General features: G+C 43.8%; 1 protein-coding gene across 1 annotated transcript in view; it reads left to right on the top strand.

The window, feature by feature from the left end:
• The window catches only part of ttc28 (tetratricopeptide repeat domain 28), an 842907-nt gene that overhangs the window by 484620 nt on the left and 339589 nt on the right, over positions 1-18698 (top strand). The window contains exon 3 of the mRNA XM_070886369.1: positions 17497-17644. Coding sequence (XP_070742470.1) covers positions 17497-17644 — 148 coding nt within the window. The remainder of the gene's footprint in view (positions 1-17496; positions 17645-18698) is intronic.

The raw sequence follows: 18698 nt of genomic DNA, 5'->3' as shown, positions 1-18698 counted from the left end.
GAAAGCTGTAATGAGATACATTGTTGAGTATTAATTACAGCCATATTCTATTTAATTAAAAACTGTTGCAAAAAAATGCCATTCATGTTCTTGAATATTGGTTTAGCTGTATTGAAGTGCTTTGGCTGGAGATAAGTGGATTTTCATATTTAAAGATCTTGTGAATTTGTGAGGGCTAACACGTGATGGCATGAAAGAAAGAAAAATTGACTTCGTTCTTTGGTGGATCTAAAAATAGACTGGATATGATAGTCTCAGCAGTAAGAGTGGCTGAGTCTTCAGTATATTTAATGAGTCTCTGGGCACTGTGCTGTCAAGTAATTTAGTGTTTATAGTAAGCAGGTTTCAGCATTTTGCTGCCTTTTTGAAGTTTATTATTCCGTGAGGGGGGGAAAGAGGTATTTCTCTCTGTCCCTGTGTTTCTGTGTGTGTCTTTGTCCCTACACTGTGTGCACCTTTTGTATGTACCTCTGTGCCTTGACATATCATGGTGATGTCTCTGGCTAAGGGGGCACAGATTGTGGCAGGTATCATTGTCTCTGGTGTGGAGCAACATAGTTTTATCTGAAGGTGTTAACATAGCTTGGGAATAAAATATCCAACGTGTGTTATACCCAGCTCCAAAGATCAAAAGCATCTTGAGGGAAAAGTAAGAGATTTGCTTTTGTAATTCAGTCTATGATTAGGCTGCATAAAGCGATCAGGATTTTTTGCACTGGATTAACGCCAAGGCAGCAGTTGCATGGGGAACTTTATGCCGTATGCAATAATTCAAAGTAGACTGTCGCTTCTTTTACTGGAGCGAGAACACAAATTCCATCCACCTGAACATTTAAATATTATAAATCGAGAATTGGAGCTGTTATGACACACGTCGGTTGTTCTATACAGAATGCATCACCTGGCAGGAGTGTTAATTGTGCGGATTTCTCTGTTAAATTGAGAAATGAACCACAGTAATGATCAGTGGTACTGATCTCACCCTGGCCCATTGTACTTCGATCGTACGCTGACACATTACTAAGTCACGGTTAGTACACGAGAGCACTTGACTCAGTTGCCTATTGGCATTCACATTTACTGTGGAGTTGAAGATTCCAAAACATTTTTGTGGAATGTGATCGATGTCCAGCTGAATTGAATAAGTTGAAGTGGGTCTGATGCAGTTTTCACTCGCCCTACATTGAAACAGTTGATAAAAATCAAAGGAACAAATTGGAGACAACGCCAGGAAATTCATCTTGGGAGGTGTGCAAAATGGCTGCCTGCTGTACACAGTACCTGATATTCGATTCCTTTGACTGCAACAGAATTGAATATCGGGCAGCCGATCCAATACTGCCCATTTTGCACCACCGCCCGAGACGAATTTCTAGGCCTTCGTCTCTTGCTCAAGATGGTTACAGCAGCAGCATAACATTACATGACAGGTCGCATTAACTCGGGTTACATAAGAACATAAGAAATAGGAGCAGGAGTAGGGCATTCAGCCCTCCGCCATTCTATGAGATCATGGCTGATCTTCTACCTCAACTCCACTTTCCCGTCTGCTCACTATATCCCTTGATTCCGCTATACTCCAAAAATCTATCAATCTCTGTCTTGAATATACTCAACGACTGAACATCCACAGCCCTCTGGGGTAGAGAATTCCAAAGATTGAAGAAATTTCTTCTCATCTTAGTCCTAAATGCATGTGACCCCTTATTCTGAGACAGAGACCCCTGGTTCTAGACTCCCCAGCCAGAGGAAACATCCTCCCTGGATCTACCCTTGTCAAGCACTAAGAATTGTGTATGTTTCAATGAGATCACCTCTCATTCTTCTAAACTCTAGAGAATATAAAAGAAAGACTTGCATTTATATAGTGCCCTTCATGACCAGTGGATGTCTCAAAGCGCTTTACAACCAATGACGTACTTTTGGAGTATAGTCACTGTTGTAATGTGGGATGCGCAACAGCTAATTTGCGCACAGCAAGTTCCCACAAACAGCAATGTGATAGTGACCAGACAAACTGTTTTTGTTATGTTGATTAAGGGATAAATATTGGCCAGGACACCGGGGATAACTCCCCTGCTCTTCTTCGAAATAGTGCCATGGGATATTTTACGTCCACCTGAGAGGGCAGACGGGACCTCGGTATAGGCCTGGTCTACTGAATTTCTCCTCATTGGACAATCCCCCCTCCCCACCCGCCATCCCAGGAATCAGTCTGGTGAACCTTCGTTGCACTCCCTCTGTGGAAAGTATATCCTTCCTTGGGTAAGAAGACTAAAAGTGTACACAGTACTCCAGGTGTGGTCCCACCAGGGCCCTATATAATTGCAGGGTTACAAAGTGCAATGTTTAAACTCTAATAAATACTTCAGAATTTTCACATTTTGATTTATATTGAACTCATTGCGTTACATTTACAGGATTGACCATTTATGTGCCATATCTTATATAATGAGGAACCCCAAGGTCCAGCACAAAGCGGGGAGATCTTTTCCTCTGACCTTCAAAATGACTGTTGTTGTGTTGGCAGCTCTGACACAAATAGAATTGGCTGCATGTTGTATGATAATTAATGGCAGACTTTATGCAACACTATAAATGTTTTTATGATGATAGTCAGGCAGGGCACCTTGTTTTTTCTATATTTAATACCAATTATGATAAAAGCCATTTGAAAGTGGCTAAGAATTCAGCTGAGGACACTTAAATTAAAGAATTTCCTTAAGTTATGTGCGATTCTAACAAAATGAGCCAGATGGGGCTTGAAAGTGAGCGATGATTCACCAAGGTCTCTCGCCTGCACCAGTAACCCCTGCTCCATTGTGTCTGGCATTGATCAGTAACTAACAGCTGACTGCACATTTCAGACAGATCAGTAAAACTGCCCAGAGATCTCTTTGCATCAGCTTATTTATGAGATTGTGTTAGGTTTTGTAAATAGTATCCTGTAGGCAGTTTGCATACACTTCCTGTACTCTGTAGGGTATTGAAAGATGAAATAAGCAATGGTCTGGTTAATATTTTTCGACTATTGTTAAGCACAGAAGCTTGTCACTGAACTGGAGGATAGCCACTGTTACCCCCAGTATTCAAAATGTGAGTGAAACACAAGCCGAGAAATGATAGATCGGTCACTTTAACATCTGCAGCAGGATAGATGAACAAAAACATTAGACCGAACAATAATACTGCTGCTTCTGTACGTCTTGATATAATTACTGTAAAATTTGTGTTGGCACTGGCACCAACGTGTATGTCACGGTGCAACAATTTCAAAATATTACAACAGATCTGGAGATTAATCAGGGTTTGTCGCCATTTCATGCACTGGAAGTTGAGATCCAGTTTTGTTCTGATGGGGTGGCAACATTGATATTTCCCCAAGAAAACGTGTTTGTGTACATATAGTGCTGCACGTTTCTTATAGCTTAAAATATATCTCATTTAATTAGTATGCTACTCTGCTCTCCTGCATTCCCAAACCTCTCCCTCCATATGAACTCTCCTACACATACAGCCACCCCTTTAACCTTGCCATCTCCCATGGTCTTGCTACTCCCTCCTTCATCGGCAGTCCCTCGTATTGAGGAAGACTTGCTTCACACCAAAAAGGATGAGTTCACAGGTGTTTCAATGAAGGACCTGTTATTCCAGATCCCGAACTACATGTTGAAGGGTGGAAGGTGCCTGTGCGTGGATTTTTTTAACATGTGATGGCCGTTGCACACCAGCCACCACACGGGCTTGACAGAGCTAGGTCTTGGTCCAGTGGCAAGGATTGACCAAGACGACTGGAGACCAGCTCTGCTGCACGGACCTAGTGCACACACATATCACAGTGTGGGCAGGCCCGTGTTGCCCCTGGGCCTTCTCAGCTGGGCCCTGAACTTACTCCTCCGATTATGTCGCTCTGCAATCTCTCGCTGCTCCTTCGCTGCCGCCTTTGACCTGACTAAGGCCTTTGACACAGTCAACCATGAGGGATTATGGAGTGTACTCTTCAAATTCAGCTGTCCTCAAATTTGTCCAGACAAGGCCATATCTAGCGATTTCCTTATATCGCACAATCCCTGCAGACCCGACTCCTTACAACTCTCTCCAACATCACATAACCGCACTTTCAAGCTCTCAGCACAGTAGCCTTTGACCCTCAATATTTTCCCCAATACTAAAGAAAGAAAGACTTGCATTTATATAGCACCTGTCACGATCACTGGATGACCCAAAGCACTTTACAGTCACTGAAGTACTATTGAAGTGTAGTCACTGTTGTAATGCAGCCAATTTGTGCACAGTAAGCTCCCACAAACAGCAATGTGATAACGACCACAGAATGGGGTTAAGTTTCGGCCTGAGTTCCTATTTTTTTGGAGCAACTGGTTGAGAATGGAGTATCTTAGAAATTGCAATTCTCGGCATTTAGTTTGCTCCAGTTCTAGTCAGTTAGAACAGTTTCATTTTAGAACAGTTTTTTTTTTAAGTTGGCGTGTCCTTTCAAAACTTACGCCTGTTTTGCAAGTTTAGGCAGCGAAAACTTACTCCAAACTAACTTAGAATGGAGTAAGTGTAGAATTTTATACGCTCAGAAAAACCTTGCCTACACTTTAGAAATCAGACGTAGGTTACAAATCAAGCGTGGGGAACGAGGGCCGGGGGGAGGGGGGGGGGGGAAGAGAAGGGAGGCGGGGGGAAGGGACGCAATTAAATTCTGCAAGCATTCAACAGTCTTACTTATAAAAAGAGCTATCCGGAATAAAAAATTATAAATAAGCAAATACAAAAATACTGTGTATTCCTACCTGTGTGAAGCAGCAGCAACCTTCGAGCTGCGGCGCTTCAGGCAGGCCTTCCTTCCATGTTGGAGACAGGAGAGGCGGCAGTGGCTGATGGCGGCCGAAGACACAGCAAGCAGCCTTCGAGCTGTGAGGGAGGCTGAGGCCATTGGGCCAGGGACAGGGAGAGGCAGCCAGATAGCCAGTTTGAAAATTAAATTTGTAATTGCAGAATGGGTGCTGCATTGTCAACACCATGGATTATGCAATGATTCGCCAGCAATTCACTGCATAGGAGAGAATTGATTAGAGCTCACCACACCAGGAATGCCATAGCCCGTAGGCTGATGGGCAGGAGACCTTACCCACATCGGCAATATGGAGCCAGGCGCTCGTACCTGGACATGAGCGAGACTGATTGTGTCAAAAGGCTGCGTTTCTGCAGAGAAGTTGTCGTTGAGATCTGTGATATGCTGAGAGCAGATTTGCAGCCCAGAAGCAGAACGCCAACTGTCTTGTCTGTTGAAGTGAAGATAACAGCTGCACTTGCCTTCTATGCCGCGGGATCATTTCAGGCTACAACTGGAGATATGTTCGCCATCTCTCAACGTGCAATACATGCCTGTGTTTACCTGGTCACGGCTGCACTGTATGCGCGGAGGAATGACTTCATCAATTTCCCAATGACCGCACAAGCGATCCATGAGAGGGCTGTGGGCTTCTTCAGGATTGCTGGCTTCCCAAAGGTACAGGGCTGCATTGATTGTACCCACATAGCCTTGCGAGCACCTGTGGAGAATTCCGAGCAGTACAGGACTAGAAAAGGTTTCCACTCCATCAGTGTGCAGCTCGTGTGTGACGACAAGCAGCGCATCATGTCAGTCGATGTGAGGTACCCTGGCAGCACCCATGATGCGTTCATCCTACGTGACAGCATTATATCTGACATGTTTGAGCAGCAGCCAGAAGGGTAGAGCTTGGCTACTGGGAGACAAAGGGTACGGCCTGGCCACCTGGCTCATGACGCCCCTACACGTGACACGGACGGAAGCTGACCGTCAATACAACATGGCGCACATTGCGACGCGCAGCATCGTTGAGAGGACCATTGGCATATTGAAACAGCGTTTCCGATGTCTGCACCATTCTGGAGGCCACTTGCAATACTCTCCTCAGATTGTCAGTCACTTCACTGTTGTGTGCTGCATGCTCCATAACTTAGCCATCATGAGGCAACAGGAGCTGGTAGTGGAACCAGAAGACCACGTGAAGGGCCAGTGCTTGATGATAGTAATTTGGAAGAGCAGGATGTGGATAATGACGACGATCAGGAAAGCATGCAAGTGCGTGATGCCGGAGCACGAGGTCGGAGGAGGGCCGTCTATCGTGCCCTTTAACGATTGCTTGAGCCCTGCGCCAGCAGCTCATCCGTGAACGCTTCAACTACTGATGCCTGAGGGCTCTGAGACCGCTGTTCCGCATGGACATGTTTATTCTTTGGAGTTGTTCCTATGTTGTGTTGTGTTAATGGAACATGATTCAGTTTTAATGAAAAAATATTTTATTGAAAAGTTAATGTTACTGTAATAAAATATTTGTTGTATCACACTTTACTTTTTTAATATGACTCTTGAAGATCACTTAAAAACTTTTAAGATCACTTATCAACTTGTAAAGTTACAAAACAATTTCAATGTGAAAAATGTTACACTCAAGATCACTTAAACTTCAAGATCACTTTTTAGGTGCAAAATTAAACAAGATACAAAATGGGAGAGCATTTACACTATAAGATCACTTAAAAACCCTAAGATCACTTCTAAGTTGTAAAGTTACAAAACTTACAAAACAATTTCAATTTGAAAAATGCTACTACAGCTACATCAAGAACAAAAGCAGCAAAGAAAGGCTGCAACCATCTCATCCACATCTCAGTGAATGTTCACTTCTTCATGGGGGTGTCATTTGATTGGCTGGGCTGTGTGCCCTTATTGCAGCAGCTACCTCCATGATGGCCTGTGCCGTCACTTTCATGCCCTCCCTGATGGCCTGTGCCGTCACTTGCATGCCCTCCCTGATGGCCTGTGCCGTCACTTGCATGCCCTCCCTGATGGCCTGTGCCGTCGATTGCACTCCCTTGGACATTCCCTCCCTAAGTTTCCGTGTCATTACTGCTATTTCTCCCGACAGGACCGTCACCTCTTCACCCATTGCACTGACGCTATCGATGAGTGATCGGGTTAGCTCATTGGTCTCCTTACCCAATGCCACAACCTGAGCCGCATCTGTTGCACGCTGCATCTCAGGAGAGCGTGTCTCCAATCTCCTTCTCCTCTGCCTGGGTCTGCCTCGTGGCACCACTACACAGGGAGGCGTGGGCTGGGATGGTGGGACGCTCTGTGTTCCAGGCAGCAGTACTCGAGAGAGAGGCGCGGGCTGGGACGGTGGGGCACTCGGTGTTCCAGACGGCAGCACTCGAGTGCGAGTTGTAGGCTGGGATGGTGGGTGAATGGGTGTAAACTGCTCCATTATATCACCAGCACCATTGGGACCCACAACGTTGGAATCAAAATCATGGCAGGTGGAACCAGAACCTATGCGAGTGGGAGGCGCAGGCTCGGACAGTCGTGCACTGGCTGTAAACTGCTGCATTACACCAGCAGCACTACTGGGACCCGCAACATCGAAATCAAAACCATGGAAACTGGAACCAGAACCGATGCAAGGGGTTGAAACTCTGATGCCCCTTAATGGGGGCTCCTAAACATTCATTTGGAAGCTCTCCCCTGAAGACATTTAGTCATCGCTGCCATCATCCAGTCTGGATCGTTCGCATCTGGTTGTACTGGTTCTTGTTCTGTATCTTCAGGATCCTCAGGGTTGGCAGCAGCAGCAGCATCATCATCATGTTCTGCAAAATACATCAGAACAGTCAAATGTTTAACAGCAAGGGCGGGGGCAGGATGGGTGGCATGAGTACTCTCACACATAGCAGGCCAGGCAGCAGGTTGATTTGAAGGGCCACGAAGCATTTTCAGGACTTACCCTCTTCCTCGCGTGCGGGCCCAGCTTGTGCTGTACTGATTGCTTTTCTCCATGTATGACTCATCATGGCATCTACCCTCTGTTCCAAGGGTGTCAGTGGATGCGGATGGGGTGTGCCTCCTCCTGTTCGAGTTGCTTCCCTTTTGTTGTGAGCCAATTTCTTCTGCAAAGAGTAAAATATAACTTTTTACAGAGTGCGTCTTTCTGCAGGGTGGGACATACAGATAGTCACATCACAATTACGATTACATTAAAAAATGAAAATATTACTTACACTAACTACTTGACCAAGGTCGTGCCATTTCTTTTTACACTGGCTTCCAGATCTCATGGTATGCACCACTGCGCAGTAATCTTCTGCAACTCGGTTCCAGCGTTTCTTCATTTCTTTCGGTGGCACTTTTATGTGACCTCTGTTGCTGGTATCTAGCTCCTGCCATCTATGCTGAATGACTTTGACTAATATCTCCACTTTCTCATGCAAGAAATTCTTCGTTCTTGGTGGACGTTGTTCCATTGCTGTATTGAATTGACACTCTTATTTTTCAAAACACACAGTCCTTATTTTGCATGCACCTATGCAGCACCTGGTCTAGAAGTTTAACAGTGAAAAGCAGCACTCACTGATTTCAGCAGGTGATTTATTCAACAGCGCTGCTAAAAGCACTCCTTCAGACACAAAAAAAATCACCAAAATTCAATCCCAAGCCTTTCCAGAGGTCCACGAGACAAATCAGCACTTTTCTTCAAGTTCCTTTAAAAATGGCCGAGTGCCAAAGTTTATGGGCTACTGCGCGTGCGCACACTCCAGTGCACATGCGCAGGGCTGCCAGCACGACGTTCGCCCATTTGACTTAGCCACGCCCCCCTGCATTTGCAGAATCGGCGCGACACTGTGCTCCGCTCCCCGCTGATGTCTGCGCGCTGGCCGAGCTCTGAGGGACCTGCAGGGAGCCCGAGAATTGCAAGGTATATTTTTGTCGCGCTTTTAGGCGTGAAAAATGGGCATCCATGTCGGGGCTGCGCTGTTCTAGGCGCGGCCCGAAACTTGACCCCCAATCTGTTTTTGTTATGTTGTTTGAGGGATAAAGATTAGTCAGAACACCAGGGAGATCTCCCCTGCTGTTCTTCGAAATAGTGCCGTGGGATCTTTTACGTCCAGTTGACGGAGCAGACGGGGCTTCGGTTTAACATCTGATCTGAAAGCCGGCACCTCTGACAGTGCAGCACTCCCTCAGCACTGCACTGGAGTGTCAGCCTAGATTTATGTGCCCAAGTCCCTGGAGTGGGATGCTCCCTCAAGTCCAAGGGCTGCAGAATTGAGGAAGTCTAATGCAAATCTAGTTTAGCCATTCATTATCAGATTTGCTTGGACCACATAAAGGGCCAGAAGGCCTCGCTGTCCTCTACCAAAACCGCTGAGTTCCAGGAGAGAAATTACAACCCCCATCTTCTTTTCTCCACTCCCAGCCAGCTCCTTAAGCCCCCATCTCCACCACTGCCTCTGTCCCCGGGTAAGTCCCCTGCTCCAATTTAGCTGCCCTCCCCCATCACCTGATTTTTCGCAGGTGGGAAGGGGGGAGTTAGAACCGAGGTCTTTCCTTCGCTTTCATACTTTACAGTTTTATGCTGCTCCTATTTGATGAAAAACATCCTTGAGAATAGTGAGCAGTGATTTGCAGTGATGGAGTGTCTTCTTACCGAGGAGGAAGAGGGGATTGTTTAAAGATTTGAAAGCTCCCAGGATTTTAAGGATACTCAACTCTCCCACAGACAGTGAAAGAAAGCTTTTTTCCAAAAAAAATCATAACTACAATGTTTAATTTAAAATACAATCAGGTTTAATAATTAAGTACTCTAAGTTGTCATAATTAAGGATTGAATTGATTGGAGCACTAGTCCTGATTCTATAGGTGTTCAATCAAGCTGCCTGTCTTCCTTTGCAAGTTGCTGTACTGTTCTATATATCCATTACTGCTGAATTATTAAAGACGTTGAAATAACCTGTTACTATAAAAGGCACACATCTTTCTCTTCCTAGTAAGTCAACAATAGGAGACAACCTTGCCTAGTATTCCAGAGTATTTTTCAGAATTACCATTAAACCGGTCCCCTCCTTTTCCCTCTTTAGGTCACCCTATACCATGTGCAGTGCAGATAAACAACCGGTCCTCAGCTCTCCGCCAATGCAGCTGTGTAATTGGTACATATAAAACATGTGAGAACAGCCTGGGGTGGCTCGCGCTCTGATTTTGTTTTCTCTTTCCTTCCCTGTGGTGGAGAGTGAACCTGCTCACTGCTCCTGTTCCACGCTGCCTGGCTGAGAATGATGAATCGGTTCAAAGCTGAATCAGTTCCTCCGCACCACCGCTCAGCCTCAGTGTCCTGCAATATGGGCCTTGCCTCTTCAATTAATAACTTTTTGCTTGGATTGTACTGGTAAAAACTTTGCATATTTGTGTTTTTAAATCGATTTTGATAAAGCAGTAAATGATGCTCATAGGATTAACACATGATTTATCCCTTAAAATTATATATTTACATGAATAAACTTGTTTACAAATGAATGAACAGTTTATTTTCTCATAAGAAATGTAATTGACATACTTTAGAGGAATGTGCATTAAATGGGGAATGCACAATGTCAACACTAAGAAGGGAACAAAAATGTTGCATTATAGCGATATTAATAATTAATGTTGATGGTAATGGTATGCTTATCTTCTCACTTCACTGGTAGTAGTTACTGCCAGATCAGTCCATTAGCAGCATGGTATTAGTGCTGAATGTTCAGTTTTAGGCTGCACTGGCCCGATAACATTGTATGACATTGTTATAGAGGCCAGCAATCATTGTCATATAACACAGACATTATGCTATAATTGTACTTCTGAAGAGACATTGAGATTCTATTCTGCACCCAAATATCTTGTTTGAAATTATGTTTAAATGGTCCAACAGGAAGCTTAATTTTTCTCCAATATTTCCTGCTTTTCACTGCCTCACATACGCATCAAGAAAGAAAAGAACAAACTTGCATTTATATAGCACTGTCCATGACCTGTGGACGTCCCAAAGCGCTTTACAACCAATGAAGTACTTTTAAAGTGTAGTCACTGATGTAATGTTGGAAAAGCAGCAGCCAATTTCCACACAGCAAGCTTCCACAAATAGCAGTGAAATAAATGAACGGATCATCTATTTTTGTTGTAGATTGAAGGATAAATATTTGCCAAGACAGTGAGAAAACTCCTGCTCTTTGAATTGTGCCATGGGATCTTTTACATGCACCTCAGAGGGAAGATGGGGCCTTGGTTTAACGTCTCATCCGAAAGGCACTACTTCCAACAGTCCAACAATCCCTCAGAAGTGTCAGCCCTAGATTATGTGCTCTAGTCTCTCGACTCTCGCTGAGCCACACTAATACTGTGCTATTTTCATTGAGAAGGATGAGGGCAGTCCAGTTTTAAGACATAAGAACAAAAGAAATAGGAGCAGGAGTAGGCCACTTGGCACCTTGAGCCTGCTCCGCCATTTAATAAGGTCATGGCTGATCTGATCATGGACTCAGTTCCAGTTCCCCGCCCGCTCCCCATAACCCTTTATTCCCTTATCGCTCAAAAATCTGTCTCTTTCCGCCTTAAATATATTCAATGACCCAGTCTCCACAGCTCTCTGGGGCAGAGAATTCTACAGATTTACAACCCTGAGAAGATATTCCTCCCCTTCTCAGTTTTAAATGGGCGGCCCCTTATTCTGAGACTTTGGGCCCAAGTTTTGGCTTGAGTTGTTCCTTTTTTTTGGAGCAACTAGTTTAGTATGGAGTATCTTAGAAATTGCAATTCTCGCCATTTAGTTTGCTCCAGTTCTAGTTCGTCAGAATATTTTCGTTTTAGTACAGATTTTTTCCCAAAAGAGGGTGTTACCAGAGACTTACACTTGTTTTGCAAGTTTAGGCAGCGAAAAGTTACTCCAAACTAACTTAGAAGGAGTAAGTGTCGATTTTTGTACGCTCAGAAAATCCTTGCCTACACTTTATAAATTAGGCGCAGGTAGCGAGAGATGGGGAGGAAGGGAAGTTAGGGGATTTTACAAAGCATTAAACACTTCACCTTTGCCAATAAAGAGCCATCGTCAATAATAAATGATAAATAATCAATAAATCAACCAATAAATCAATCAATCAAAATTTTTTTTTAAAATAATAAAATTAAAAAAAATTAAAAATCAATCAATAAATAAAAAAATAAAAGTTTCTACTCACCTACTGCAGCACCGGGAGCCCACCAACAGCCTGCCGAAGAGCTCGTCAGGTGGGCCCCGTCGCCGGCGAGATGCTCGGGCGGGCCCCGCCGCCGAGGAGGTGTTTGGGCGGGGCCCGCCATCGAAGAGCTGCTGGTCAGGCAGGCCCCGCTGCCGAGGAGATGTTTGGACGGGCGGGTCCCGTCCCCGACGTGATGCTCAGGCGGGACCCGCCCCTGACGAGATGCTGATCGGGCGGGCCCCGCTGCCGAGGAGGTAAGGGCAGGCAAGACACTCGTCCTGGGATAGGGGCGACGTCCCTTCGGCCAGGAATAGGCTCACCCGGAGTCAGGACGCGCTGGGAGGGTCAGGAGCTAATGCGCACACGCGCAGCTGCCGGCACTGTTTTTGGCGCAGGGCTGTAGTTCCGCCCCCAGCAGCTCCTGCTGCGCTGCGCTGAGCTGCAAGCGGGCCTACAGATATCAGAGAATCGCGAGGTAAGTATTTGTCGCTTTTTCAGTTCTAGAAATTAGGCGGGTCTCTCCGAGGAACTTGGGTCCCATGTCCCCTAGTTTTAGCTTCCCCTCTGAGTGGAAACATCCTCTCTGCATCCACCTTGTCGAGCCCCCTCATTGTCTTATATGTTTCGATAAGATCACCTCTCATTCTTCTGAACTCCAATGTGTATAGGCTCAACGTATCTTCATAAGTTAAACCCCTCATCTCTGGAATCAACCCAGTGAACCGTCTCTGAACATCTTTATTGAGGAAGTCAGTGTTCTGTGGTCAGCTTGCCAGGAGATGGTTTTGACTAGTGTGTTAAAGCGCCCCTCTTTTTTTCAGGATCACAAAGAAAAGTGCAGATTCAGCTCATTTAACATCCTTGATAGAAACATGCAGTCTCCCCATTATAAGTTTAACTGTCTCTTAAATCAGCACAGAGTACAACCAGCCTGTATGAGAGGGAATCTGAATGGAATTAGTTGAAGAGTTGGATCTACCAGAAGGGAATGCAACCTCTGGTGGACCTTTTTGGTTTTAAATCAGATTTATTCGATCATATAGGCAGCTTGCATATAGCATGTGTATCCTCCGGGGTCTTCAGGAAAGAAATAACCAAGGCTTTGGGTAATATTTTTCAGAGCTTGACAAAAAGAGCAGCGACATTTGAAGACTGGAGAATGAAGACTTAGATTTTACATAGTCCCTTGTCACCTCTCTTCAAAAAGTCTTGAAGTGTTTCATATATAATTAATTACTTTGATGTGCAGGGACTGTTATGCGTGTCAATGTGACATCCATTTTGCACATAGCAGGATCCACAAATTGCAGTGAGGTGAATAACTAATCTGTTTTTGCTCTTGTTGGTTGACAGACCTTGTTGGCCAGACCACAGGGAAAAATCCCTGCTCTTGTTTTAATAGAATTGTTGGAGCTTTAAATAACATAAGAAATAGGAGCAGGAGTCGGCCATTTGGCCCCTCGTGCCTGCTCTGCCACTCCACTTCCACTTGTGGAACAGGCAAATGGGGTTTTGGTTTAATGCATCATCTGAATGATAGCAAGCTATGCTGAAATACCCCCAAAAGATAAAGTCATGAGGAATGAGGAAAACGCTTAACAACTCCGTATTACATGCTGGCAACGCTCATGTCACAAGCACTAATGATATAAGGAGTAATCAGCCTGGATCTAGAAGCAATAGGACAACTTTTCTAATCGGTAATTTTTTTGTGTGAGCATTTTAGCAAATGTGCCAAATGACTGGCAGCATTATTATAAGTCAAGTATTAACCTGTTTATTTTATATTCATTGAGGAGGAAATGAATGAATTAGAATGTATCCGTCTAAAGGATGCCATTTATTTTGGTATTCAGAAGGCATTTGATGTTCCACGCGTGAGACTTTTAAAGAAGATTGAGGCTGATGGAATTAATGAGAGATTAACTGCTGGATTTAAAATTAACTTGAGCGTAGAAAGCAAAAGGTGATCATAATTGAGGAAAAAAAACTCCAAAGAACAGTGTTTTCTGGAGATCCTTACAACCCGGTTCTCGGTCACCGGCTGCTTATACTATTCATAATTGATACGGAGGAGAGAGTACTTTTGTAGTAATATCCTAACATTTGATGATACAAAGCTTTATGCCCATGTAAGGAAGTTGAACAGCATTCAAAAGATTTAGAGCAGTTGCACCTGTTGGGCTGAATGCCCTGTTTTTGTGCTGTAAATAATATGTATATAGTACATGATGAGCAATACCAGTTGCATTCTAATGTATGTAAATGTAAGGTGATGCATGCTGGAGCAGGAACTATGAAAGATGGATTATCTGAGGACCTGAGTGTAATTATTCATCAGCCACTGCAAGTTTTCAGCCGATATGAAGCTGTTCCCAACAATGCCAGAGATGACATGCTTAATTTTGTTGGAGTGAAGCTCTTGAGTGCCAAAATGCTTTATTTTTCAGCCCTGTGTTTTCCTTGTGACTTGCTCACACAATAACTTATGTTTTGACCCAAAAAATATCAACCTATTACACCCCTTCAACGAGGGATACAGGTATTAATAAGGTACCTCCCCCGATGTATTCCTTTCTTCTCCATCCCTTTTGTCTTTATCCTTACCACTCTGTCTATCTCTCACTTTCTGTTCTTTATCACTTTCTCACCTTCTTCCCTTCTGTTTTCTCAACCCCATCTCTTCTGTGTGTGTTTGTCTCTGCACCTTCTTCAATGTGTTTCACCTCATTCCCTGTATCTCTATACTCTCCCTTCTGTCTTGTATCTCTCTCGCTCATTCCCTTTCAACACTCATCTCCTTTTGTTGTTTTTCTTTCCACTCTGTTCCTTCAGTCCGTCTCTTTATCTCTGCTTCTTCCTTCTGTTTCTTCCCTTCCCCACCAGCCTCGCTCTTCCCTTTTCTGTCTTTGTGTCTCTCTCTGGTCTCTCCTCAATTTCTTGTGGCTTTCTCATTTCCTTTTATCAGTGCCACTCCCCTCTGTTCTGTACATGTTTATTATTCTGCCTTCCCTTCTGTGTGTCTCTCTGGCCTTACTATATGTTCCTCTCTTTCCTTCCCAATTTCCTCTTGTTCCTTCCCTTCTTTCTCTCCTCCCAATCTTTCTCTTTTTCCTCTTTCCCCTTCCACTTTTTTCTTTCTCCTCTCTTACAGTATAGAAGGAGATGATTTGATCCGGTGTGCCTGTGCTGGCTGTTGGCGAGAGTAATCCAAAACGAATCCCTTTACCCTGCTCTGTGCTCATAGCCCAGTATCTCAGGTGCAATAGTCTCACCCTCAATTGCTCCTGTAGAAAAGCATTGGAAAGCATTCCATGCTCCAACAACTCTCCATGCAAAGAAATCTCTGCTAATCTTTCTCACTCTCAATGAGAATGTAAGCTAATGGCTCCTCATCACTCATGCCCCGATCTGAGGAAATAGTCTTTCCCTATTCACCCTATCAAATCTCTTCATAGTTAAAAAAAAATCTATTTATTTTCCTCTTAACCTTGCCTGCTGCAATACACAAAGTCAGATCTCGTGCCCAGAATCAGTCATGCCCAAAATCTGCCCAGACACAAAATCAGACCCCTTCTATTTCCCCCTTTCCAATTTCTTTCCTTTCTTCCTTTCCTTTCCTTTCTTCTTCCGTCCTTCCAAACATCTGAAACCTCACTTTGGGCAGAAGGTACTTGCTAACAATAAAAGTGCTTGAGAAAGTAAGGCAGCTTATTGAAAACAAAGGTAGCTTCTCAAAATTGAAACTCTTGACACAGCGCCATTATGCTTGAATATTATACGTTTCCCAGCTGGATTACCCGGCCTTCTGTCCGTTATATGAGTACGATGGCCGTTTTGCCACTTGAGAAGTGTGAAAGGCGTACTATTACAGGCGTGCCACGATTGGTTGGTTTTCCAGCCCTGCAAATGAAATCGGGTTTCCTGAAACCCCCTCTGGGAAATTGGCACTGAGTTGCTACTTTGTTGATCTTAAATTCAGTATATTAAAAAAATGGGTATTTAACCCAAGTAAAAAAGGGAGGGGAATGTGTGGCCCAAGTTGAAACAAATTACTCTAACCTTGTGTGGAGCAAATTTGGAGAATTAAGTGGGTTTTTGATCATTGCCTTCAAAGGGACATGATGTATTGCAGATGGTTTAGCAAAAAGTGACAGAGTTGATTCCTGGAATTATGGCACCGAGTCCCGGGCAGATGTGTAGAATTGAACTAGATTTAACTGGAAAATAGAAGCTTGAAGAGAATATGATCCAGATCTTGAAAGTGCTGAGAGGGACATATGCAGATGGAAGTAGGTTATTTACATTGTGAGTGGAGAACTTGAGGGGAAAGATTCAACATTAACACACCTCAAGTGAAACTCAATATTTGGGAGAGTATTTTCTGTTGTTAATTTTAGAGAAATATATCGAGATTGCCCACTTTATACCTGTCTCTACTTTGGGCTATAAATAGTGAACAATGGAAAATGTACTTTTTCCAGAAGGATCTTTTCCCCCCCACCAAAATAAATCGATGTTTGCAGTGAGCACCTGACAAAGGCAATTAATACCATGACAATATGCTTCAAAAAAACTCTATAAAATAAGATTTGGAACAGGATTGAAAGCTGTAATACCAATTAAGTTGCTCCACAATTCTAGTGCTGATGGAAGTGGGAAACTGTCTATGAAGGATAGCCAGCCTGGGTTGCTTTGAACTTTGGGAAGTATTTATATGCAGGTTTCCATCAGGAGGTTAAGTGTTTGGATAGAGTCTGTGATGGGATAGATTATACACGGTCTGTGTGAAGAGAATGGTTTGTCGACCATATAACCGTTGCTTATTCAATATGTTATGCTCTTGTATCTTTTGGGTCTTTAGTGATTCAAAATGTTTGGGTTTTCTTTTAACAATCATGCATCCTCCTTTTAAACTGTGTATGTGTTTGCGTTCTTACAGAAGGAAACACTGTGAATTAATTTACTCATTTAAAAAAAATATATACATTGAATTCAATATTGTACATTATCTGTATTGCCTGCTTGTGTATTTTATGGAAGCAGAGCCATCCCAGGGTCCGGTGGATGAGGATTGTGTGAATACCAATGACTATGCTGTTACCTTTCATTTACCGGTGCCATCACAGTCCAGGGATGGTATATGATATCGGCCAAGATTTTTTTTTAATGAAGCAAACTTGGTAACTCAGACAAATTGGCAGGGGAAATAAAAATAAAATATGCTTGTGGGGAAAAAATGAACGAGCTCCCTGAAAATATTACCCTTCGTGGAATACACGTGAGCCCACATCTGTTCATTATTAACTGATAAATGATGCATTAATCTCACTGGGAATAGTTTTATAGATATAGCCTGAAGCACAAAATATGGGGAAAAACCACCACTTACATGGTCTCTGTCCTTCTTTGCAGGCATACTTCCGACAGGGTGTTGCTCTCCAGTATCTCGGCCGCCATGCAGATGCGCTGGCTGCATTTGCGTCTGGGCTGGCCCAAGATCCGAAAAGCTTGCAGCTGCTGGTCGGGATGGTGGAAGCTGCCATGAAGTCTCCACTACGAGGTAAGGTCATGCGAAATGCTGTTCAGATAAATATTAGATCACTGCTGAGAGAATAGGAAGGTTGCGTTTGGCTATTCCAGTGCAGTCAAATCGCACCCCCCCCCCGCCCCAACACACACACACACACACACACACATACTTACATTGGACCTTAAGTTTGAATTTCAGTTCCACTTTCTGCAGCTCTTGTTCCTGCTCCTGTGATTGTCATTTTTAATGTGAAGTAAGGTGTGTTTATTAACTCCATTGAATAAAATGATAAATGTGAGCCAGGCCATCTAAAGATTCCAGGGCTTCTGGTGCTAAAACATTCTTTGCCACAGAGAGCCGTAGCAATACACTTGTCATACTGAACCATGGACATCCACCCCCATGGTGCACTACACATTGACACCTGCTTTACCAAATCATGGATATATACCCTGTTATGTCTTGAATGAAGTAATGTGATTGAGTACTGTAGACATGAGTAAGTGTGACCTTAGTCTCTTTATTCTAACTCCAGAGTGCTGGTACAGGCCTGCTTATATACAGTGCTCCCAAGGGATGCTGTGCAACAGATACGCCCTCTGGTGATGTTAGAATGCTGGTTACATAGTGTTGCATACATAACACACCCAACTATAGACAGATATCTGCTTGGGAAACCATGGATACATCCGGCTTGGTAAACCATGGATTTGTACCTGCATTAGTAAACTATTGATAAACATCCAGTTTATGAGCATGTTTGCGTTCATGTTTGCGTTCATGTTTGGCGAAAAAAAAAAGTTTAATTTTCTTGTCATGCTTTGACTGATCAACTAGAACAACTTGTGTACAAGGGAGCATCCATGCAATTTATTGCTGCATTGGGTGAGGGACTTATTCTACAACATAGCAACTTACTGCCTGTGAGCAATGATGGTTTCTCCTCATAAGGCCTCTCTCTCCACTGCCAGAACAGTGCACTTCTCCAGGATCTTCCTGTAGTGCAAAGATAGCCCCCAATGTATTTTCTCCGCTACCAATCGTCTCTCTTTAAACCTCTCATCCCTGTTCCCTCCACCCTCAC

This window comes from Pristiophorus japonicus, chromosome 8, assembly GCF_044704955.1.
Source record: "Pristiophorus japonicus isolate sPriJap1 chromosome 8, sPriJap1.hap1, whole genome shotgun sequence".
NCBI lineage: Eukaryota > Metazoa > Chordata > Chondrichthyes > Pristiophoridae > Pristiophorus > Pristiophorus japonicus.
This window is presented reverse-complemented; position numbering and strand designations above follow the sequence as displayed.